Source organism: Dendropsophus ebraccatus, chromosome 9, assembly GCF_027789765.1.
Source record: "Dendropsophus ebraccatus isolate aDenEbr1 chromosome 9, aDenEbr1.pat, whole genome shotgun sequence".
Taxonomy (NCBI): domain Eukaryota; kingdom Metazoa; phylum Chordata; class Amphibia; order Anura; family Hylidae; genus Dendropsophus; species Dendropsophus ebraccatus.
Genome location: NC_091462.1, coordinates 79,746,695 through 79,772,005, shown reverse-complemented (window position 1 = coordinate 79,772,005; position 25,311 = coordinate 79,746,695). Strand labels below are relative to the sequence as shown.

Here is a 25,311-nt window from a genome sequence, read left to right as displayed (position 1 = left end):
TGAATGGGGAATAGAAATAAGGAGTGGACCGTATTACATAAAGCTTATGTTCATCCATGTATATCCATACTGTTTGCGCTGTTAAAAAAATAAAAAGAGAACAAAACATAGCACAGCTAGGAGGCAACCAAAAAGGGAACAGAACAAGGTCCATGTAGATTCCGACGAATGTTTGTAGAGGTTCCGAGCAGAAAGGTCCAAAATCTTATTCAGAAAAATTTCCATACTGAAAAAGATGCGAGAGAAGGTACAATGTTATAACTATTTACAAAATGATAATTTTCATAATAAATAAAGTAATATAATAGTTTCCATAAAAATAAAGTCATGTAGTACAAAAAACAGTACTTGTCTATGTAAGGAATATTCTTATTGGCATAAATATACGTATAATAGATGGAGTGTATCGTATGATAGTCCCCGCTACTGGATTGGCGGCCGGGAACCCTAGTCTGGAAGTCCAGGGGGGAGAAAGTAAAAAGATAGAATAATGCAGAGAGAAACAAAGAACCAGAAAGAAAAAAAGGGGAAAAAAAGAGAAAAAAAAAGAAAAAAAAAAAGAGAAAAAAAAGGGGGCAAGATGATAGTGAGAGAGAAGACATATCATAGTCCTGTAGCTGGTCCTAATTTAAAATTAATATTCAGTCCATGTGGTGTCAGAGTCTCTAGTTTATGGATCCACTCCAATTCACGTCTTTTTTAATAGGGTTACCCTGTCTCCACCCCTTCTCGGTCTGGGAACGTGATCAATGATGGTGAATCTTAGATCAGAGATGGTGTGATTATTTTCCATGAAATGTTGTGGAACAGGTAGTTTCACTTTACCTGTTCGTATGGTTGACCTGTGTTGGTTGAGACGTATCCTGCATTGTCCTGTTGTCTCTCCTACATACAGCAATTTGCACGGGCATTGAAGAAAATATATTATATAATCCGATCTGCATGTCAAAAAATATTTGATTAGAAATCTCTTGCCTGTTTTCGGATGTATGAACACTTCACCCTTCAACATCAGATTGCAATTGCTGCATCCCAAGTAAGGGAAGCAACCTGTTCTAGGTCTGCCAGTCAGTGTTTGTGTGTTAGCTGGGTCGAGAGGTGGGCCCAAGTCTGCTTTGACAAGTTTGTCCCTCAAGTTTTTGGAGCGTCTGTATGCCAAGATCGGTGGTGTGCAAAGTTCTGGTATGTTAGGGAATGCCCTGGACAGTATACCCCATTCCCTGCGGATGATCTGTGCAATTTTTTTGCTCTGATGACCAAATGTAGATACAAAAGCCAATCTGGGCGTTTTTAGTTGTATCTCTTTAGGTTTCAGTAGATCTGGTCTGTTGAGAGTGGTGACCTTGTCCCTTTGTTGTCTAACAATACGTGTGGGGTAACCTCTTTGGACAAATTTTTGGCACATGTTGTCTAGCTGTGTTTCACATGTGTCTGGATCCTGCACTACTCTCTTGACTCGTAACAACTGATTATAGGGTAATGATTCTATCATTGGACGTGGGTGGTGGCTTCGAAAATGTAGCAAGGTGTTGCGGTCAGTAGGTTTTGTGTATAGATCACTGAAAAGTTTGTTTTCCTTGATGTAAATTCTAGTGTCAAGGAAGCTAAGAGATGTGCATGAGAATTCTCTGGTAAATTTGATGTCTGGGTCCGTCTGATTGAGAAAGCCAAAAAAATCATGAAGCTGTATCTCAGAGCCTGTCCAAATAACAAAAATGTCATCGATGTATCTCCACCACCTCAGCACATGGCTGAAGTGGCGAGATACATAGATGTGTGTCTCCTCCAGCGCCGACATGAAGATGTTAGCATATGTCGGCGCTACGTTGGAGCCCATCGCGGTCCCCTTCCTTTGGACAAAGAAGTCATCCTGGAAGAGAAAATAATTCTCCGTCAGGATGATCTCCAAGAGTTCGAGAAGAAAGTCAGTGGCATGGTGGGAAAAATTGCTGTGGTTCAAAATCTCTCGTACTACCTCTATGCCGCTGTTGTGATTGATAGATGTGTACAGATCCTTCACATCGAAGGATACCAAAATACATTCTGGAAGATCGTGTAGTTCAGCAAGTTTGTTCAAAAAATCCGATGTGTCTTGAATGTATGATTTTGCTCCCACTGCATAGGGGCGAAGAATTTTGTCCAGGAACTGTGCTAATGGATTAAAGAGAGAGCCCATCCCTGACACTATGGGTCGTGCAGGTGGTTTGACCAAGGATTTGTGTATCTTGGGTAACCCATATAGAACCGGGGTTATTGGATTTGTGAGTCTTTGAGGGCCTTGTCAATGATATTGATCATATAAGCCTCATATAATCATATAAGCGAAATGGGAGAATGAATCCAAAAAGGCATTGAATATGCAATTGCACTTACTGACTTTGAATGAATACTTTAAGCACAATAGTATTCCAAGAGGGATGCGGTCACACCTCACCCCTAATCTTTTTCGTAATAATTCTGATTATTGCCAAAGATTTGTGAACATCTCAAACAAATATGCGATGGACCTCATTGTTTTGAATATGGATTTTTTACAAATGGAGATTGACTTAGTGTAACGCCTGGAGTAGTGGATCCACTGGACCGTCACCAGCGATGGCACTAACCTCACCAGGGAGCGGAGTCTAAGGGGCCGCTGGTTTTCACCAGAGCCCGCCGCAAGGCGGGATGGACTTGCTGCGGCAGGCGACCCCCAGGTCGCTACCCCTGGCTTGGTTGCTGGTGACGGCAGGCGAGGCGTGGCAGGAGCAGTAGGCAGGAGATGGTACTGGCAGAGGTCTATAGGCGTGACCGCAGGTGACAGGCTGAACACAGGAACTAAAGTGTAACGGGGAAGCAGGAACCAGGAACAAGGACTAGGGACCAGGTAGCGGACAGGAATCAGGAACAAGGACTAGGGAGCAGGTAGCGGACAGGAATCAGGAACAACAGGGAGCTGGGCCAAACGCTATGAGAAGCATGTAGAGGCTCCAACACAAGGGACAGGGCATGCTGGGATTTATAGGGGAGTGATTGGTGCAACTAACCAATTAAGGGCGGACTGGCCCTTTAAATCTGAGACAGCCGGCGCGCGCGCGCCCTAGGAGGCGGGGACGCGCGCACCGGCCGGCACAGACCGAGACAGGAACGGAGGAGAGGTGAGGCGCCCCAGGGGCCGAACTAGCAGCAGCGCCGGGTCCCTACACAAGGATCCCGGCGGCTGCATGGGACAGGAGGCGGTCGCGGCGGCGACCCAGAACGCGGGAAGCCGCCGCGCCCGTGACAGTACCCCCCCCCCTTTGGCCTCCCCCTCTTTCTTGCCTGCAAATGGCACAGGAAGCCACAAGCCATCTTGGAACAAACTGGGCCACCAGTAGTGGCGGGAGATCCGTTGCCCGGTCTTTCGGACTCCAGGGTGCCCGGCCTCCAATGAGGAATGTCCCCACTTTAAAATCCCTCTTCGAAGCGCAGGGTGAACATGGGTCTTTCCGGGGGGTATTCTCTGAAGAGTAGAGGTGACGACTGGTACTAGGCGATCAGGAGGTATACTGTGGCGAGGGGATGTGGGTTTGTGGATGAGATCCTTCTCGGCAGAGAAGGCATCCGCCAAGTCTTGGTCTTCTGCCGGTAGGCCGGATAGAGGCTTGGCGGGGTCAGGAGACGACACCGAGTACTTGGTCTGAGGTGACTTGAGACACTGGTTGGAACAGTCCTGACCCCAACTGATAATCTCCCCGGTTCTCCAGTCCAGTTTAGGAGCATGTAATTGCAGCCAAGGGAGTCCCAGGAGGATGGCGGGGGATGAATGGGGCAGGACGTAGAAGGATATCTTTTCCTGATGTAAAGGATCCACCTGGAGGACTAGAGGTGCGGTCTGGAAATATATCTGGTCGGTAAGAATCTCACCCGTGACCGAGGATATAGTCAAGGGCCTGGCTAGTTGGATCACGGGTAGCCGCCATCTTTGGACCAATGTTGCCGCAATAAAACTGCCTGCTGACCCAGAATCGAGAAGGGCAGTAGTCTGGTGATTTTGTCCTGAGGGTGTCTGGATGGAAACCGGCATAGACAAACTTGGAAAGGTAGCGTTCACACCTAGGGACACCTGTCCCACCGGACCTAGGTGCGAGCATTTCCCGGACGTTTGGGGATGTAGGGGACATCTCAGCCGAAAGTGATCCGAACCACCGCAGTAGAGGCAGAGATTCAGCTCCAGACGACGAATTCTTTCATCAGGTGTCAGGTGAGCCCGCTCCACCTGCATGGGAATCTCAGGAGAGGGCTGGGGCACCGGAAAGTCAGGATTCTGGAAAACCGGCGCCAGCTGGTGATGGCGACGGGGCAAGCCTAGTAGATGTTCATGCCGAACCTCCTCCTCCCTCTCCGAAAAACGAGTATCAACTCTGGTGGCCAGTAGGATGAGTTCGTTCAGGGAGGTGGGTAGGTCTCGGGCGGAAAGCACGTCTCTCACCCGACTAGACAGGCCCTTCTTGAAGGTGGCTATTAGAGCGGCTTCATTCCAGTCCAATTCAGCCGCCAGGGTACGGAACTGGATGGCGTAATCGCCAACAGAGGAGCTCCCTTGAGAGAGGTTGAGGAGAGCAGTTTCAGCTGAAGAAGCACGGGCAGGTTCCTCAAAGACGGAGCGAAACTCGAATAAGAAGGTTCGGAGATTGGCAGCAGCAGGGTCATCTCGGTCCCACAGCGGCGTGGCCCAGGCCAGAGCTCTACCCTCTAATAGGCTGATGATGAAAGCCACTTTAGAGCGCTCAGTGGGAAACTGATTGCTTAGAAGTTCGATATACATAGTGCATTGAGTCAGGAATCCTCTGCACAACTTGGAGTCACCAGAGTATTTGCTTGGGAGAGCCAGTAGAAGTCTCGAGGTAGCTGCAGGTGGTGATAGGCGCTGGGCTGTAGTATGCTGCTGTAGGGCGAAAGTCAATTGCTGGATTTGTTGCGACTGTTGCTGGATCTGTTGAGCCTGTTGAGCGACCACTCTGGCGACGTCACGGAGATCAGGCACCTCGCCGGGATCCATGGTTGGAGCCTACTGTAACGCCTGGAGTAGTGGATCCACTGGACCGTCACCAGCGATGGCACTAACCTCACCAGGGAGCGGAGTCTAAGGGGCCGCTGGTTTTCACCAGAGCCCGCCGCAAGGCGCGATGGACTTGCTGCGGCAGGCGACCCCCAGGTCGCTACCCCTGGCTTGGTTGCTGGTGACGGCAGGCGAGGCGTGGCAGGAGCAGTAGGCAGGAGATGGTACTGGCAGAGGTCTATAGGCGTGACCGCAGGTGACAGGCTGAACACAGGAACTAAAGTGTAACGGGGAAGCAGGAACCAGGAACAAGGACTAGGGACCAGGTAGCGGACAGGAATCAGGAACAAGGACTAGGGAGCAGGTAGCGGACAGGAATCAGGAACAACAGGGAGCTGGGCCAAACGCTATGGGAAGCATGTAGAGGCTCCAACACAAGGGACAGGGCATGCTGGGATTTATAGGGGAGTGATTGGTGCAACTAACCAATTAAGGGCGGACTGGCCCTTTAAATCTGAGACAGCCGGCGCGCGCGCGCCCTAGGAGGCGGGGACGCGTGCGCCGGCCGGCACAGACCGAGACAGGAACGGAGGAGAGGTGAGGCGCCCCAGGGGCCGAACTAGCAGCAGCGCCGGGTCCCTACACAAGGATCCCGGCGGCTGCATGGGACAGGAGGCGGTCGCGGCGGCGACCCGGAACGCGGGAAGCCGCCGCGCCCGTGACACTTAGCTAATGCTCGTCTGATTGAACTGGATAGTGAATTGAAATCCTGTTTATCTACAGCTGACCTTCAGACCTTTCTTGAAAAAACTAACAAAATTCTTGATGACTTCAGATCTTCACTGGAGGCCACTAAGTGTCAGAAATGGCAAAGAGACATGGACGATAACAAGATTGGGAAAATTTATATGTGGCAGCGTGACAGTGCTCTACTTAGAAAAGGAGCCCCAAACAAAGGGGCCCAGAAACGTAAAAGACGCTCTAATACCTCTGACAACAATAAAACTGACTTTACCGCTTCTGCCGTTTTTTTAGGCCAAGTGGACACCCCCCTAGAAAAACAAGGAGGGGTGTCAGGAAATGCAAGAGGAACTCCAAGAATGCGCTATGGAAGTATGCCGAAGAGAGACCGCCCGCAGACTCAACAGAACCCTCCAACAGCACGGGAGGGGGACCCCCAACAACCGAGGGAACCAGTATAGAGGAAACCCAGATGGACTTGACAGTGGTAAATATTTCCTCTCGTACTCTGTCTAATGATGAAATTTCTGTTCTTAACAAAGGGTTGTCTTTTTGTCCAGTTGATTTATTTGATTGGTTTCAGATTGAGTTGGATTTACATGATTTGTTCAGAAATGTAAAATTGAAGGTTTGGTTTTCACAGCAGACAAACAGACCGATGATAAATTTACCTAGTGAATTAACATTACACGAGACGGGACTACGCAACAAGAGTGGATTTAATCCACCTGTCAATGACCCTGTGGTCGATGCCTTTATCACTACCACCAAACAACAACTTCACACACTGAAGGAACATCAAAGTAGTCATATTCCACACAACCTCACCAACAAAGAGTCACTAGCTCTGAAAAATCTTATGCAGGATAAATCCATAACCATTAAACCGGCTGATAAAGGCGGTGCGGTGGTAGTTTGGAACACTACTGACTATGTCAATGAAATATGCCGACAACTAAATGACAGTTCTGTATATGAACCCCTGACACATGACCCCAAATTCAGGATCAAACGGCGCATTGATACGCTTATCAATGAGGCTTATATGATCAATATCATTGACAAGGCCCTCAAAGACTTTTTGACTGTCACAAATCCAATAACCCCGATTCTATATGGGTTACCCAAGATACACAAATCCTTGGTCAAACCACCTGCACGACCCAGCACGCGGCCGCACTCCAGCACGCCTTTCCTGGTTTTGCCTATTTTATGTGATTCCAGCTTCATATAAGGGGTACTCCAAGGAAAATCTATTACTTTCAAATCAACTGGTTTCAGAAAGATATATAGATTTGTAGTTTACTTCAGTTTAAAAATCTCAAGTCTTCCCATACTTATCAGCTGCTATATGTCCTGCAGGAAATGTTGTTTTCTTTTCAGCCTGACACAGTGCTCTCTGCTGACATCTCTGTCCTTTCCTGCCTTGGACAATTTCAATCATGGACAGAGATGGCAGCAGAGAGCACTGTGTCAGACTGAAAAGAAACAACATTTTTAAATTGAAGTAAAATAGAAACCTACATAACTTTCTGAAACTAATTTGAAAGGAAAAGATTTTCACTGGCTTACCCCTTTAAGGCTTGTGCCTCTTGGTAAATGTGATGCATTTTACTCTAATACAATCTACTGTAAGAATAGAACATGAAATACCAATCCTTATAAATCTGCCCCCAATGTGTAACCCCCATGTGTGTGTCAGTCTAGCCTTAGGGCCCTATTCCACCAGACGATTATCGTTTGTATAATCGTTAACGATTAACGATCTCAAACGATTGCGAAAGACCTGAAAACTTTCACTCATTTCCATGGAACGATAATCGTTACTTACGATCGTAATTGCGATCGTTTTTCTTCGCTATTTATTCGCTATTGTGTTCGTATCTATTGCAAACGACCGAACGATGTCTTATTCAATGCGAACGATTTGCGAACGAGCAACGATAAAAATAGGTCCAGGTCTTATAAAGCGATCAACGATTTCTCGTTCGGTCGTTAATCGTTAACTGCATTTCAACCGAACGATTATCGTTTAGATTCGAACGATTTAACGATAATCTGAACGATAATCGTCCGGTGGAATAGGGCCCTTAGGCCCAGACCATGGCTTATGTTTGCTATGTGATTTACCTCTATATCTCCACCTTATAAGAGTATATTCCTTCCTATGTCAGCAGAGGTGGTGGAGATCACATAATACACACAGTGCGTGAGCCCGGCCATGGACCTCACCACCACCCAGCAGTTATCATGGCCCAACTAAGCCCCGCCCCCTGCAGGGAGATGCCAGAGTGACAGTTGGAAATGGCTGAACATGGGGAATATGCACCATCATGTGATCAGGGAGGAGTTTCTACAGGTACCGGGCCCCCCACAATGTACACAACGCCATCTCCATACAAACATCCCACAGTGCCCGATAGACTACTGGAAAGTCCATTCCCTCTAGGGGCTGGTCCATATCCAAGTAGACGATCTCCAGCTCTTCCTCCATGTCCAAAATCCTCTGCTTGTGGCAAATCTGTCGCAAAATCCGCCTATGTTTGTGAGAAAATGAAACATTATATGGAGAAAACTGATTAAAAATAGAAAATAAGAAAAATTCTCATGAGCCCATGGATGTGCATACTTACAGTCCAACTCCTGACAAAGGTCTGAAGTCTCCTGTGTATGTCATCATGATGCCATTGTTTTTTTTTTTTTCAACAATCTTTATTTAAACATTTTTCAAATTCCTATACAAAAGGTTGTACTGGCCGTATAATGTGATATCAGTGAAATAAACATGACATCCCTTTAAAATAGTTATTAGATGAGATTGATGGAACAGTAGAATCCTATAGGAATAGTTTTCCCTATATAATTACTATTTTATTAATATTTTTATTTAAAGGCAATAAGTAATTGTTATTAGTAATTATTATTACATATCTCCCAATACTTTCCTGCCTGCTCTGCCTGTGTATGGCTCAGGTCACTGTGGGGTCCAGTCGCCTACACCAGGGTTTCTCAGCCTGCAGTACGCGTACCACAGGAGGAACACAACACAGGTTAAGGGGATATGCAGGAGGGGTCAAATCTGGCTATAAGGGCATATGTTGCTACAGGGGGATACCTGGGTGTGAGGGGCATATATTGCTGCAGAGTGGGGGCATACCTAGCTATGAGGAGCATATATTGCTCTGGGGGGAGGGGGAATAGCTGTGGTACCTGGCCATGAGGCACATATGTGTTTGCAGGGGGGCATATATTATTGCAGGGTGGGCATACCTGGCTATGAGGGGTATGAGGAACATACCTTGCTGCGGGGGGGGGGGGGGGGGGGGGGATGGGGCATACCTTGCTATGAGAGGCATATCTGGCTGCAGGAGTGGGCATACCTAGCTAAGCGGGGCATATATTGCTACAGGGTGGGCATACCTGGCCATGAGGGGCATATATTACATCAGGGTGGGCATACCTGGCTATAGGGGCATATATTGATGCCAGGGGAGCATACCTGGCTATGAGGGGCATATAATACTGCGGGGGTGGAGGCATACCTGGCTATGAGGGGCATATATTACTGCGGGGGTGGAGGCATACCTGGCTATGAGGGGCATATATTACTGCGGGGGTGGAGGCATACCTGGCTATGAGGGGCATATATTGCTGAAGGAGGGGACATACCTGGCTATAGGGGCATATATTGATGCCAGGGGAGCATACCTGGCTATGAGGGGCATATAATACTGCGGGGGTGGAGGCATACCTGGCTATGAGGGGCATATATTACTGCGGGGGTGGAGGCATACCTGGCTATGAGGGGCATATATTACTGCGGGGGTGGAGGCATACCTGGCTATGAGGGGCATATATTGCTGAAGGAGGGGACATACCTGGCTATGAGGGGCATATATTGCTGAAGGAGGGGACATACCTGGCTATGAGGGGCATATATTGCTGAAGGAGGGGACATACCTGGCTATAGGGGCATATATTGATGCCAGGGGAGCATACCTGGCTATGAGGCGCATATAATACTGCGGGGGTGGAGGCATACCTGGCTATGAGGGGCATATATTACTGCGGGGGTGGAGGCATACCTGGCTATGAGGGGCATATATTGCTGAAGGAGGGGACATACCTGGCTATGAGGGGCATATATTGCTGAAGGAGGGGACATACCTGGCTATGAGGGGCATAAATTGCTGGGGGGGGGGCATTCCTGGCTATGAGGGGCATATATTTCTGCAGGGGGTATACCTGGCTATAAGGGGCATATATTGCTGCAAGGAGGACATACCCGGCTATGAGGGGCATATATTGCTGTGTGTGTGTGGGGGGGGGGGGGGGGGGAATGGGCATTCCTGGCTATGAGGGGCATATCTGATTGCAGGGGGGCATACCTGGCTATAAGGGGCATATATTGCTGTGGGTGGGGGATACCTGGCTATGAAGGGCATATATTACAGCAGTAGGGGCATACCTGACTATGAGGGGCATATATTACAGGGGAGGGGGGGCTTCATACCTGGCTATGAGGGGCATTTATTGCTGCAGAGAAAGCAAACCTGGCTATAATTGGCATATATTGCTGCAAGGGGGACATAACTGGCTATGAGGGGCATATATTGCTTCAAGGGGGGAATACCTGGCTATGAGGGGCATATATTACTGCAGGGTGGGCATACCTGGCTATGAGGGGCATATCTTGCTGCAGGGGGAGGCATATCTGGCTATGAGAGGCATATCTGGCTGCAGGAGGGGGCATACCTGGCTATGAGGGACATATATTGCTACAGGGTGCGGGCATACCTGCCTATAAGTGACATATATTGCTGTGGGGAGGCGTACCTGGCTATGAGGGGCAGATATTATAGCGGGGGGAGGGAGGGCATACTTGGCTATAAGGGGCATATATTGCTGCAAGGGGGACATACCTGTCCATGAGGGGCATATATTACTGCAGGGGGGGAGGCATACCTGGCAATGTGGAGCATATACAGTATTGCTGCAAGGGGGACATACCTGGCTTTAAAGGGCATATATTGCTGCCAGGGGTTCATACCTGACTATGAGGAGCATATATTTTTGCCAGGGGGGCATACCTGGCTATGAGGCACATATATTGCTGCCAGAGGAGCATATCTGGCTATGATGGGCATATATTACTGTGGGGGTATAGGCATACCTGGCTATGAGGTGCAAATATTGCTGCCAGAGGGGCATATCTGGCTATGATGGGCATATATTACTGTGGGGGTATAGGCATACTTGGCTATGAGGTGCATATATTGCTGGCAGAGGGGCATATCTGGCTATGAGGGGCATATATTACTATGGGGGTATAGGCATACCTGGCTATGAGGTGCATATATTGCTGGGGGGGCATTCCTGGCTATGAGGGGCATATCTGATTGCAGGGGGGCATACCTGGCTATGAGGGATATATATTCCTGCAGGGTGAGGGCATATCTGGCTATGAGGGGCATATATTGCTGCAGGGAGGCATACTTGGCTATGAGGGGCATATATTACTGCGGGGGGCATACCTGGCTATGAAGGGCATATATTTCTGCAAGGGGGACATACCTGGCTATGAGGGGCACATATTACAGGGCAGCCTGGGGTCAACAGTCATTAGATAAGAATTAATTTACTTCACTTCCTGGTGGGGGGTTGAGGGGGGAAAAGATAGGAAAGGGGGGCAGATAGGTAATTGGAGCATATTACATAGTTATATAACTTTGTAATGTGTTTCAATTATTGGGAAAAAGCTTTTCGCTGGAGTACCCCTTTAAGAGCATTGTTGTATCACCTTCAGAAGTCCAGCAATTAGGACAACACTTTATGTCAATACATACTTGAGGTCACGCAATTTCTACTGTCCAATAGTTTTTTCCAGTTTGGGGAGCGTTTTTTCCTCCAAGTAAAAGGTTGCCCTATGGGTGCCAGTTTCTCACCTTCGCTGGCCAACATTTATATGTCGTATTGGGAGGAGGTCAACTTGTACAGTGCCAACAACCCCTACGGGGGGCTTATCAAATGGTACGGCAAGTACATAGTTGACCTTATCCTAATATGGGCTGGCGACGAGAATCAAGTGAGAGATTTTGTCAACTATATAAATGGGAACCTTTTCAACCTTTTTTTTGGACATCACATTAACTTTAAAAGGAGGTAGAATTAAAGGGGTTATCCAGCGCTACAAAAACATGGCCACTTTCCCCCTACTGTTGTCTCCAGTTTGGGTGGGGTTTTGAAACTCAGTTCCATTTAAGTAAATGGAGCTTAATTGCAAACCGCACCTGAACTGGAGACAACAGTAGGGGGAAAAAGTGGCCATGTTTTTGTCGCGCTGGATAACCCCTTTAACACAAAGCTTTTTTTTAAAAAGAACTTGTTCAGGCAATGTAATATTACATGCAGACAATAACCACTCATCTCATGTAATAAAAAATCTCCCTAGAGGTGAATTAAATATGGTTACAAATAGGGATGGTCCGAACCGGCCGAGGTTCGGGTTCGTTCGAACCACCCAAACTCTCGGCAATGATTCCCGCTGTCTGCCCGCTCCGTGGAGAGGGTGGATACAGCGGGAGGACCGCCTGGAAAACTGGGATACAGCCATAGCCATAGGCAGACAGCGGGAATCTAAAGCCAAGCGTTCGGGTTTATACGAACCCGAACCTCGGCAGGTTCGGACCATCCTTAGTTACAAACTTGCACAAGGACCCATAAAATTTTCACACTATTCAGTCCACAATCCAATCAAAAACGACATATAATAATGAAGGACATACCCATGTTATTTCAAGATAGTCAGTGTGAACAGGTGCTTTCCGCTTGAGTAAGGTGTGTAGCCAGAAGAGGACAAACTTTAGGTAATTTGTTATCACCCAGTACCCTTAGACGGATGGAGTGTGAAAACACATGATCTGATTGGTTTAGAACTGCAGGTTTTCATAAATGTGCAGCCACGAGATGCTCACTGTGTGTTAATGCCAAAAAACAAAATACATTTAACTCCTTTGTGACTGGCCGCACATTTAAGATGAAAACCTTTACCAATTGCGCTACCACTTATACAGTATATCTGGCAGAATGTAGCACCTGTAGGGTGCTATACATGGGATACACAAAAAGAAAATTAAAAACTCTTTGGTGATCATCTATGTGACATTTGTTCTCAGACTGGTCCAGGCAGTAGGAATAAGTCCAAGTCAGTGTGGTGCCCAACCACCGGGATGATGTTATGCTGGTGGTTGGAATACAGCTCAGCCAACGATGGTACTGTCGTGACGCCAGTGCTAGTTCAGCACACAGGTTGGATGTTACACCTGCTTTTATGTTATGGCTGGCTATATTGTCCCCAACGGTCGGTGACCTGCCGGGTTGTGATGGGTCCCTTGGGCTCTTGTCACAGTGGTCTAGAGTGGGGAGATATGACCCACCCAGACTGTCGGTACTGCCACCCACAAAAAAGGGGATAGTAACCCAAGCAAGGTGTAGCTGGTATGTTTAAGTGCTGGTGCAATGATTACTGAATCCCAGTAGAATAAATAGAGTGGTTTTACTGAAAGTTTCTGATAATACAAGATAATTTGGCAATAGATAACTTCTGTGATACAGACTTGAGCTCACTCAATCTGTGCTGGTAGATATTTGAAGTAATGAGGTAGAGTAGCAGTGTTGGTGGAGTTTAGCGTAGAGGAGAGTAGAGGAGTTTGTTAGGAGAGCCCCAACCCAAAGTAGTAGTGTGCTCTCCCTGAACTTGAGAGAAGAGTACTGAAAAGAAGAAGACTTGAGAAGAGAATACTTGTGCCTGTGTTTTACTAAACCAACTTCTGCCCTGCAGTGTCGGGGTACCTGTCCTACGAGGGTGACACAGGCCCCAGACTAAGTTACCTGGGCAAAGCTAAGTGTCTGAAGTTATCCGGTTTCACCTGCGCTGAGAGATACGTAGAGTACGTAGACCTTGGTTACGTTTGCTTTGCTCTATTCAGGTCAGTTCCTCTGTACTAAGATACCGCCCTGCACTGTTAAGAGAGGTTCACAGCATGGGCCGTGGTGATCTCTGACCTGTCCTCCTTTAGTAGCCTAACAATGCATAGTGTCTGTAGTTATAGCTTGAAAGTGAAAAATCTCTGGGTTCTCCATACACATGTGTCTAACAACTGACACAGCTGGTCTGTCCCGGACAGGAAACCTGTCCGAGCCAGGCCCTGGCTAAGTTCAGCAGGGATGCCTGTTCTGTGTGTGTCCTACTTCACAGAGAATCAGAGAGAAACTGATGCTACACTTCCTCTCCCCAATTGTCGACTTTCTACAGGGTGTGTAAGAGTCCCTTTGAGTGGTGAAGAAGAGAGTGTGCAGCGAAAGGAGAATAGAGATAGGTGGAACGGAAAGAAGCATCTCCACTGGTCCACAGAATCACCCAACAAAAAACAGTAACCCTATAGTGACTACAGCTGTGCAATATACACTCACTGGCCACTTTATTAGGTACACCTGTCCAACTGCACGTTACCACTTAATTTCTAATCAGCCAATCACATGGCGGCAACTCAGTGCATTTAGGCATGTAGACATGGTCAAGACAATCTCCTGCAGTTCAAACCGAGCATCAGTATGGGGAAGAAAGGTGATTTGAGTGCCTTTGAACGTGGCATGGTTGTTGGTGCCAGAAGGGCTGGTCTGAGTATTTCAGAAACTGCTGATCTACTGGGATTTTCATGCACAACCATCTCTAGGGTTTACAGAGAATGGTCCGAAAAAGAAAAAACATCCAGTGAGAGGCAGTTCTGTGGGCGGAAATGCCTTGTTGATGCCAGAGGTCAGAGGAGAATGGGCAGACTGGTTCGAGCTGATAGAAAGGCAACAGTCACTCAAATAGCCAACCGTTCTTTGAATGCATCTCTGAATGCACAGTACGTCGAACTTTGAGGCAGATGGGCTACAGCAGCAGAAGACCACACCGGGTGCCACTCCTTTCAGCTAAGAACAGGAAACTGAGGCTACAATTTGCACAAGCTCATCGAAATTGGACAGTAGAAGATTGGAAAAACGTTGCCTGGTCTGATGAGTCTCGATTTCTGCTGCGACATTCGAATGGTAGGGTCAGAATTTGGCGTCAACAACATGAAAGCATGGATCCATCCTGCCTTGTATCAACGGTTCAGGCTGGTGGTGGTGGTGTCATGGTGTGGGGAATATTTTCTTGTCACTCTTTCGGCCCTTTGGTACCAATTGAGCATCGTTGCAACACCACAGCCTACCTGAGTATTGTTGCTGACCATGTCCATCCCTTTATGACCACAATGTACCCAACATCTGATGGCTACTTTCAGCAGGATAATGCGCCATGTCATAAAGCTAGAATCATCTCAGACTGGTTTCTTGAACATGACAATGAGTTCACTGTACTCAAATGGCCTCCACAGTCACCAGATCTCAATCCAATAGAGCATCTTTGGGATGTGGTGGAACGGGAGATTTGCATCATGGATGTGCAGCCGACAAATCTGCGGCAACTGTGTGATGCCATCATGTCAATATGGACCAAAATCTCTGAGGAATGCTTCCAGCACCTTGTTGAATCTATGCCACGAAGAATTGAGGCAGTTCTGAAGGCAAAAGGGGGTCCAACCCGTTACTAGCATGGTGTACCTAATAAAGTGGCCGGTGAGTGTATACATACAAAGTTATACATAAAATACTGACATGTAGTGGTGAAACTCATATTCAACCTCATCACCACCTATGGAGTACAAGGCTTTTGCAACAGGTGTCAGACAAGAAACACGAGTGGTGGGATACCACATTAGGACTTTCTAGACATTTCCAAGAGAATCATAAAGGTAATGTTGAGAGCCTTAGGATTTCAAGCATAGAGAATGTAAAAAAAAAAACCTTGAAGAGGGGGAGACTGAATACACTTGTTGAGAAAAAGAAAGGCTTATTGGATACTTAATTTAGTAACAGGATTTCCAAATGGTATTAACCATTATTCTATATCTATTAGTTCTTCTCTTTGCATCCATGTCTTGCTCTTTACCTGTCATGTGAGTCATGTGGTCTCCTGACCAGCACTTAGCCACGGTGGTGGGTGTGTTTAGTTAGGGGAGGTACATTTCACAATATAAAGTAACATGTATTCCATAGTACGTTTGCATGATTAATCACCAGTTGTGTCAGCTATCTCAGTTGCCCGTGGACTTTTTATCACCTATATGAATTTTTATGTGGACTCTCATACCTTTTTTTTCCTTTTGTATTGTACGAGTGTGAACAGGGTCACACACCTGAGAGGCACTCGGTTTTTACAAATAGTTCTTAGAGGTGTGACGCTTCCCTCTTTTCTTTTGCAAGACGTTACACTGGATTTAATTATGCTGCATTCACTTCTCACTGTGTAGGTCTCGTATCTGGCCATAATTCGGTGACTGTGTTGAATGTATACTACAATACGCAGAGCCAAGCCACTGTATCTCAGGCTGCTATATTATTAAAGGGGTTATCCGGGAATTATTGTTATTTTTTCAAAACTATGTCTAGACAGGTGCTAAATAGAAAAATAATAAATACTTAACTCCCCTGATCCCCCATCACCACTGTTCTCTTTATCCTGCGGTCTAGCACCTTTAGGATTGGGGTCAGCATGTGTACTATAGATGCAGTAGTTGTAGATTTCATTGTAGTTTAAAAAAAATGTAAAAAAAAAAAAATAAATTGCCTGTTCTGTCCTAGGGAGCTGTATGGAAGGTAATTTTTTGTGCCATGATCTAATTTTAATTTGTAAAATTCTACTACAGATGGGACTTTGTGATTGCTTTGTATTTATTTTATCCTTAGATGTGATCATATAAACACAATTCAGGCACTTTTCTTTCCTGTATACACTGCTCACTGTACATGATCAATAAAAGAGTTATATTGTAATAGTTCAGACAATTCTGCACACAGCAATACTAAATATGTTTATTATTCTTCTTTATACATTTCTCGTAACACAGAGAAACGTCGTTGTGGCCTAATGGGTTAAAGAAGTTTAAAAAATTATACAGATTTGCTTTTATTATTAATTTCAATGGGGAAAATCCACACTATAAACTGACTGCAAAGTATAATATCCATAATGCAGGTCAGTTTTGGACAGAAAAAAATCTTGTTTGCATGAGGCTTGGAAACATCTCCTTTGCCGAAACTGTAACCCCCTGTGGATTTTCTGCATAGAAAATTCACAGCGAATCTGTCTAGTGGGAATTTTGGCTGCAGGTCTATATGAGTGCTTGATCGATTGATTGATTGATTGATGGATTGATTATGTGTAACCAGCAGAGGGAGCACTTCTAATGCAGACTTCTGTGTCAACTAGTTATTCATCTGAAGCAGAATGGCAATATAGTGGCAAATGTCTTGGCATCTGCTTTCTCAAGAAGCTGATACATTGAATACTTGTAGACAGGCCGGTCATTGTCCATAAACTCAAAATGAAGACAATAGCAATTCCAAACTACAAATCCTTGAAAGTTTATTTATTCATAAAACATGACTTTGTATTATTTTTTATCCTTTTTATACGGAAGAAGGACATGGTACATGTCTCCACACACTTCTTTGTCGCATGTTCCTTCTCCCATAAGAGACCACTTCTCATATTCATTACAAATCAGCACTTTTCAGCAGATAGTATTGCACATGACACTTGTGACTTCTCATTTTCCTGCATACGCCATTCAGCTTATTTCCATTCGGTTACTGTTGGAATTTCCAAAGCATGTATGCCAGGATTTTCCTATAAGGAGACTGAAGAGACTATGGACACCTCAACATATTTATTAGTGCATTCGATGTGTTATGTGGAATAAAGCAGCGTTTCCTATCATGTACAGAATGAGATAAAAGACTCAGGACTCCCTTTTATTTCAGAAAGAAAATGACATATCTGACTACCCCAAGGAATGGGTGAGGGGGCTATGTTTTAGGCTATGTCCAGAATGTGGACACCATCTGGAAAGCTGCCATGTTGGATCAAGGGCAGGTTATGCCAATGGGAAGGTGGTAGTAGGTGATGCGCTTTTGCTCCCCCCCCCCCTCGTGTTTTAAAGTGCTTGGATTTTTTCACCTACAGACCCCCATGAGCCCTTATTTTTTGCGACACCAATTGTATTTTGCAATGACAGACTATAGGTGACACTAAATTCTGCAGTTTTCATACCTTACTTCATAATAGATTTCTTGGTGCTTGGTGCAGTGAAAAATGCTTTTTATCGTTGGTGGTTTGTGACACTTGGGCGGGGCTTCACAGCCGCTTCGCCACTTCATCCCACCCACATTGGCAACATAGGCCCCACCCTCTGTGATGTAATCAGCGGCTATTGGATTGGCCAACCTATAGCGGGTGGGGCCTAGACCTCTAGGCCAGCCCATTCTTATGGGCAGGGCCTAGACACTGATGACATCACAGAGGAGCAGGGCCTATGGTGCTGATGTGGGCAGGGCGAAGTGGCACAGTGGTCGTGAAGCCCTGTCCAGGTGGCACAATCCACTCATAAAAAGCGTTTTTCACTGGACCAAGCAGAACCGCATATCGCTGTGGATTTTGCTTAAGAACTTGCAGGGTGAAATCTGCTGCAGATGTGGTCCGTGTAAACAATGCTAGGACATCTTAGAACTGTGCATTGTGCCATTCCTTTATTGTTTCTTCTGAAAATGTCTGACTACATTGACAATTGGTGATTTAGGCGTTATTCAGTTAGGTAAAATACACGTTTCCCCCTTCTGAAGCTAACAATCTGCTCCATACTTTACCAGTCTTTTTCCTGAGTAATGAGCCTGCTGCCTTTTGCTCAAGATACAGAAAACTGTATCTGAGCTGTTCACTCTGTCTCCACTCTGAAACCCCCCTCCTCCCTTCTGGGACGCTCATGTCTCTGCACTCTGCCCTCTAAAGTCAAGTTCCTGGCAACCTCACTGTAATTAACCCTCCTGGCATCATGTAGAGAAAGCCAGCCAGGGACAATGTTTACATGAGCATCCTTGATGGGAGGAAAGAGTTTAGAGTGGGACAAAGAGACACAGTTTTCTGTGTCTTGAGCTGAAGGAAGCAGACTCAGAACTCAGGAAGGAGACTAATAAGATAATATCAAGTATGGAACAGATTTAACATGTATTTTATCTGAGTGGCTAACCCCTTTATGTGTGTGGTGACTAGAGGCCAACAGGATACTCAAGAGAATGGTAGAGGTAGCAGTACTGCAGGTCACACTGATTTGGGATATCACATTGGCTGTAGTGGAGCCTCTGGTCCTCTCCCTCTTCTCCAGGTCAGCACAGTGTAGGGGGCACTAACGGTGGTAGCGGCTTCCTTCTCCCTGTGCAGCATGTCTGTTGGATGGAAAGTGGGGTGCTCGTATTGTTGGTAGTACAATAAGACACTCAGGCACAGGAATATAGGGTAACATAACAACCTTTACTAGAGAGGCTTGGCAAGGAAGGGTTCACAATTGAAAGTACAATTCACAATTCATTGTACCACAAAGTACAGCAGCAGCAGATGTGAGGCGGTACCCCTATGACCCCTTTATGATGCGGGCGAATTCAGTGGCGGATTAAATGTACTCTGGGCCCCGGGCTGTCCACCCAACCTGGGCCCCCCCCCCCAGTCAATTCGCCCACATTATAATCTGCTACTGCGTCCCCCCCCCCCCCCCCCCACTGTCCCCAATAAACACTGCCTGCCTCCCCTCCCTGCTGGCCCCAATAAACATAATGTTTGGTCCCTTGCTGCTACCCCCCAGTAAGCATTGCCCACCTCCACTGCCCCCAATAAACATATTGCCACCTCACCTGGTCCCCTGATGTTGCCCCCCCCAAGGTCACAGCAGCACAGAGGATGTCAGGAGAGGAGGGTGCTGATCTTATAGGAGAGGACCGAGCAGCACAGAGGATGTCAGGAGAGGAGGGTGTTGATCTATAGGGGAGGTCCCAGCAGCACAGAGGATGTCAGGAGAGGAGGGTGCTAATCCTATAGGAAATAGTCCCCCTTTATAGATGGTCTCCCTCTTTCCCCCTCTATAGATGGTCCCCCCTCTTCCCCCCTCTATAGATGGTCCCCCCTCTTTCCCCCCTTATAGATGGTCCCCCTCTTCCCCCCTTATAGATGGTCCCCCTCTTTCCCCCCTTATAGATGGTCCCCCTCTTTCCCTCTTTATAGCTGGTCCCCCTCTTTCCCCCTCTATAGATGGTCCCCCTCTTTCCCCCCTTATAGATGGTCCCCCTCTTTCCCCCTCTATAGATGGTCCCCCTCTTTCCCCCTCTATAGATGGTCCCCCTCTTTCCCCCTCTATAGATGGTCCCCCTCTTCCCTCTCCCCCCTTATAGCTGGTCCTCTTCCCCCCCCCCCCCCCTTATAGCTGGTCCCCCTCTTCCCTCTCCCCCCTTATAGCTGGTCCCCCTCTTCCCTCTCCCCCCTTATAGCTGGTCCCCCTCTTCCCTCTCCCCCCTTATAGCTGGTCCCCCTCTTCCCTCTCCCCCCTTATAGCTGGTCCCCCTATTCCCTCTCCCCCCTTATAGCTGGTCCTCCTTTCCCCCCTTATAGATGGTCCCCCTCTTTCCCCCTTTATAGATGGTCCCCCTCTTCCCCCCTTATAGATGGCCCCCCTCTTCCCCCTTATAGATGGCCCCCCTCTTCCCCCTTATAGATGGTCCCCCTCTTCCCTCTCCCCCCTCCCTTTATAGATGGTCCCCCTCTTTCCCCCCCTTTATAGATGCCCCCCCGGTGAGTAAATAACACAAAAATAACAAAATATAACTCACCTACCCTGCGTTCCCCCGTCGATCCTCTCTCCGGCTGCCTCCGGCTGATGCGCGGCTGCCGGGGGTGTCCGGTCCTCTCCCCGGCAGCGCGCGCATCACACAGCTCCTAGTGCCGCCTGGGCCCTGACTTCCGGTACGTGCGCTCCAAGTACCGGAAGTCAGGGCCCCAGGCGGCACTAGGAGCTGTGTGATGCGCGCGCTGCCGGGGAGAGGACCGGACACCCCCGGCAGCCGCGCATCAGACGGAGGCAGCTGGAGACTCTTGTGACCGCAAGCGAAACAATGCTTGCGGTCACAAGAGTGCAGTGGCGAGGGGGCCTCCCGGGCGGCATTATAATGTGGGCGGCAAGGCATGGGCCCCCCCGGAGCCTCGGGCCCCGGGCGGCCGCCCAAACCGCCTACATTATAATCCGCCATTGGGCGAATTTCATTATTGTATTTCCATCTTTTCCTCCCCAAACTTCTCAAAGCCGGCATATTTTTATTTTTCCATCTACAGATTTATACAGGAGGTTTTTTCGTGTGTGTGTGAGACCCATTGTACTTTGTACACACTTTTACCTGAAAATGTATGGCAAAACCAAACATTAACATGCAATAAAAAAATAGCAAATTTTGAAGGTGTTTGTTTTTATGCAGTACACTTTACAGTAAAAAGGACATGTTCTCTGTCTGTCCCAACTAAATCAGTGGTTATGTTGGATTTTATACAGACTTCCCATTTTGACAGCTTGCTGGCATGAAGCAGACATTGTGGGACATTTATTAAGTAAATGTCTCTCTGCAGTGTCCCAGAACAGGCCCTTTTGTCTGCTGTTCTATCCTCACACTTTTATTATAGCCAGTTCTGTTCTGGAAAGCTATGGTCCACTGCAAACTGTGTGTATTTTGTCACCTCTCTGTGTTCAGGTCTGCTATTCCATTCATTTCTTGTATGCATATTCAGTAATCAGTGCCTAAGGGTATTATGTCGCCCCCCAGTGTTCAAGTATGGTACATCTCATGTATATTTCTCTGTATATGCCTAGTGGTGTGATGATGCAATGGCTGGATGTCACGTGACTGCCCCTGCTCCCATGGTAACTCCAATGGTCATCGAGCTTTGGCTGGGGAATACCATGTGATTTCCTGTTCTACCTCAGTCTATCTCCTACCACAGAGGGGATAGAGTGTGTTGCTCTGCTGTTCCTGAGTCTTGTCTTCCACCTTCAGGGGGACAAGTTGTGTGTGTGTTCTCTCTCCCCTGTCAGGAGAGAGATACCTGTGCTCTGCTGCTCCTGTTCCACAAGAAGTGTTCCTGGCTGTGTTGTATTCTTAAGTCCTCAAGATTCTCATCTATTCTCAAGATCTGGGTGCAAGTATTCATCTCAGTTCCATTCCGCCCAGCATCTTATCCTCAGTATCACTACTACTCCCATCATCCAGCACGCTATCAGCACAGCCTATTGCAGCATCACCCATTACTCTGCCTTATTCAAGTTTGCCTTATTCCCGGTTGCATCCGGAGAGACTGTTGCTACTAGTTACCACCGTTACAATAAATATACAACTACCGTTGTTTCTGAAACTCGGCATTGGTGTAATTATTGGTGCCCTAACTAAGGACAACGAAGAATCGCATGCCTAGTCTCCGCTCGGTCAGGAGTCCGGTTTCCAGCTGTGACCCCTCGTGCCTAAACCGTGACAACCATCTAGCTAGCAGCTGCCCCGGTTCCTGCCCGCAACAACATCGTCTCAGCGGAGTGGCCCCTAGGGGCCCGGGCATCGCATCTACATGCAAAAATTTTGAAACCTACGCCAGCTCAGAGCTGGCGTAGGTTTCAGTATCATTTTTCGTCGCAAAAAATGATAAATGCAGCGGACCCAGAGTCCTAGCCCCCTGTCCCGCCCCCTCCACACCCCCTCCCTGCCCCACTGGTGAAGGTGGCGTAAAATGGCCAAATGCAAATATTTTATTCGCAGAACGGCCATTTGCGAATAAATTAAGTCGCATCTGGCCATTTTACGCCAAAAAATACAACTTTTTTGCTTGATAACTTTTCCCCATTGAGTCTGACGGAAAGGCAATACCAGCACACAGGATCTTTGACCAGGAGAAGAAGACTTCACTTCATTTATGTATACACATACAGTGGCACCTTGGTTCTCAAACTGCTTGGAACTCAAACTGTATTTTCAAGGAATGTTTTCTTTGGTTGTCAAACTCTTGCATGGTTCTCAAACACTTTTTGGGCACCCAGTCTTGAAGTACTCCGTATCTGAACGTTTTTGCGAGCGTGGATGGTGGGTTGTACCTGGTGAGGGTTTACATACAGTACAGCACTGTATAAGACTGCTGTAGTGCATATACAGTACAGTAGTAGTACAGTCAGTGCACCACCATCTTCCATCCTGTACTGTATAAGACTGCTGGAGTGCATATACAGTACAGTAGTAGTACAGTCAGTGCACCACCATCTCCTATCCTTTACTGTATAAGACTGCTGGAGTGCATATACGGTACAGTAGTAGTAGGGTCAGTGCACCATCATCTAATATTTGTTACAGTGCTGGCATGGTGGGGACTCTATCCAGTAAAGGATGAGTGGGGAGTTAGTGATTACTGTACTATAATTGCTGGTTTTGTTGACTGTTTCTTGTGTATAATGTGTATAACAGTAGTGCTGTTCTGTAATGTACTGTACAGTACAGTGCTGTTCTGTAATGTACTGTACAGTGCTGTTCTGTAATGTACTGTAGAGATTAAACTGGGCACTTTTTAATGCAATATATGGGTATTGTAAGTAAATTTTTGGTGGGTGGTGGAACCAATTAAACACATTTACATTACATTACTACTCCAGGGGGAATTATTATTACTGCATGGCAGGATCCAGGAGGCATTATTACTACAAAGGGAGCATTTTGAATGCATGAGGACCACAGGAGGCACCTCTACTTTATGGAAGTCCAGGGGCCTTATTACTGTGTGTGTGTGGGGGGGGGGGGTGCACTGGGGGACTTTCCTGATTGTATTGGGGCATTATTACTCCATGGCGGACACAAGGGGCATTATTACACAAGGACACAGGGAGCATTGTTGCTGCATGATGGGCACAGGGGGCATTGTTTGTGAATGGGATCACAGCTGGGGCGTTATTAGTTAGAAGGATATTATTACCATATGTTACACTGATGGGGCGCCATACTCTGCAGAGATGAGTCACAATAGGGAGGAGGTCATTGTGGTGAGGAAAAGGGAAAAATAAAGTGCAATGATGTCACCTGTGACTGGATATAGCTGCAATCCTTGTATAATCTGGGGAGCCTGTGTAATAGAAGTACCTACCACCATATGGACACCACATTGGGGAGGGGGGGGGGGGGGTATTGGTTCTATTGGTGTTTGCAGCAGATGCAGGATATGCGGTCACTGTGTGCAGGGACTGTTTGTATAGCGCTATTAGTGAGTGCAGGACTGTACTATGCAGATATGCTGCTGTATATAGCAGGTAGCAGGCACAGGGCTCATGTATCTATGGGGGGAGAGAATACAGATGAGGGGGGTCTCTGCTGGATACTACCACAGAGGTTATATAATGGTCCGGAATAGTGCTGCTCCCCCTGTGCACACAATGGAGGGCTTATCCTGGAGAGTCACAGCACAGTCTCTGATGCAGTCACATGGGAGCAGGGCATACCATGTGGGCAGCACACGGGAGCAGGGCAGACCATGTGGGCAGCACACAGGAGCCGGGCATACCATGTGGGCAGCGCACGAGAGCAGGGCATACCATGTGGGCAGCACACGGGAGCCGGGCATACCATGTGGGCAGCGCACGGGAGCAGGGCATAGCTTGTGGGCAGCACACAGGAGCAGGGCATACCGTGTGGGCAGCGCACAGGAGCAGGGCATACCATGTGGGTAGCACACAGGAGCAGGGCATACCGTGTGGGTAGTGCACAGGAGCCGGGCATACCATATGGGCAGCACACAGGAGCCGGGCATACCATGTGGGCAGCGCACAGGAGCCGGGCATACCATGTGGGCAGCACACAGGAGCAGGGCAGACCATGTGGACAGCACACGGGAGCCGGGCATACCGTGTGGGCAGTGCACAGGAGCAGCAGGGCATACCATGTGGGCAGTGCACAGGAGCAGCAGGGCATACCATGTAGGCAGTGCACAGGAGCAGGGCATACCATGTGGGCAGCACTCAGAAGACGGGCATACCGTGTGGGCAGCACACAGGAGCAGGGCATACCGTGTGGGCAGCACACAGGAGCAGGGCATACCGTGTGGGCAGCACACAGGAGCAGGGCATACCGTGTGGGCAGCACACAGGAGCAGGGCATACCGTGTGGACAGCACACAGGAGCCGGGCATAATGTGTGGGCAGCGCACGGGAGCCGGGCATACCGTGTGGGCAGCACACAGGAGCAGCAGGGCATACCATGTGGGCAGTGCACAGGAGCAGGGCATACCATGTGGGCAGCACACAGAAGCAGGGCAGACCATGTGGACAGCACACAGGAGCCGGGCATACCATGTGGGCAGCGCACAGGAGCCGGGCATACCATGTGGGCAGCGCACAGGAGCCGGGCATACCATGTGGGCAGTGCACAGGAGACGGGCATACCATGTGGGCAGCACACAGGAGCAGGGCATACCGTGTTGGCAGCACACAGGAGCCGGGCATAAAATGTGGGCAGCACACGGGAGCCGGGCATACAATGTGGGCAGCACACGGGAGCCGGGCATACCATGT

At 47.8% G+C, this 25,311-nt stretch overlaps 1 protein-coding gene across 2 annotated transcripts in view; it reads left to right on the top strand.

Moving 5' to 3' along the window:
• Positions 1-8,064: 8,064 nt before the first annotated feature.
• The window catches only part of ABCC1 (ATP binding cassette subfamily C member 1 (ABCC1 blood group)), a 118,740-nt gene continuing 101,493 nt past the window's right edge, over positions 8,065-25,311 (top strand). Inside the window, exon 1 of one of the 2 annotated variants that reach the window (XM_069983685.1) lies at positions 8,065-8,120. In XM_069983685.1, the coding sequence (XP_069839786.1) occupies positions 8,076-8,120 (45 nt within the window). In that variant the 5' untranslated portion in view covers positions 8,065-8,075. Of the gene's footprint in view, positions 8,121-15,362; positions 15,428-25,311 lie in introns of those variants that run through there. The other variant, XM_069983687.1, reaches the window with a different exon arrangement.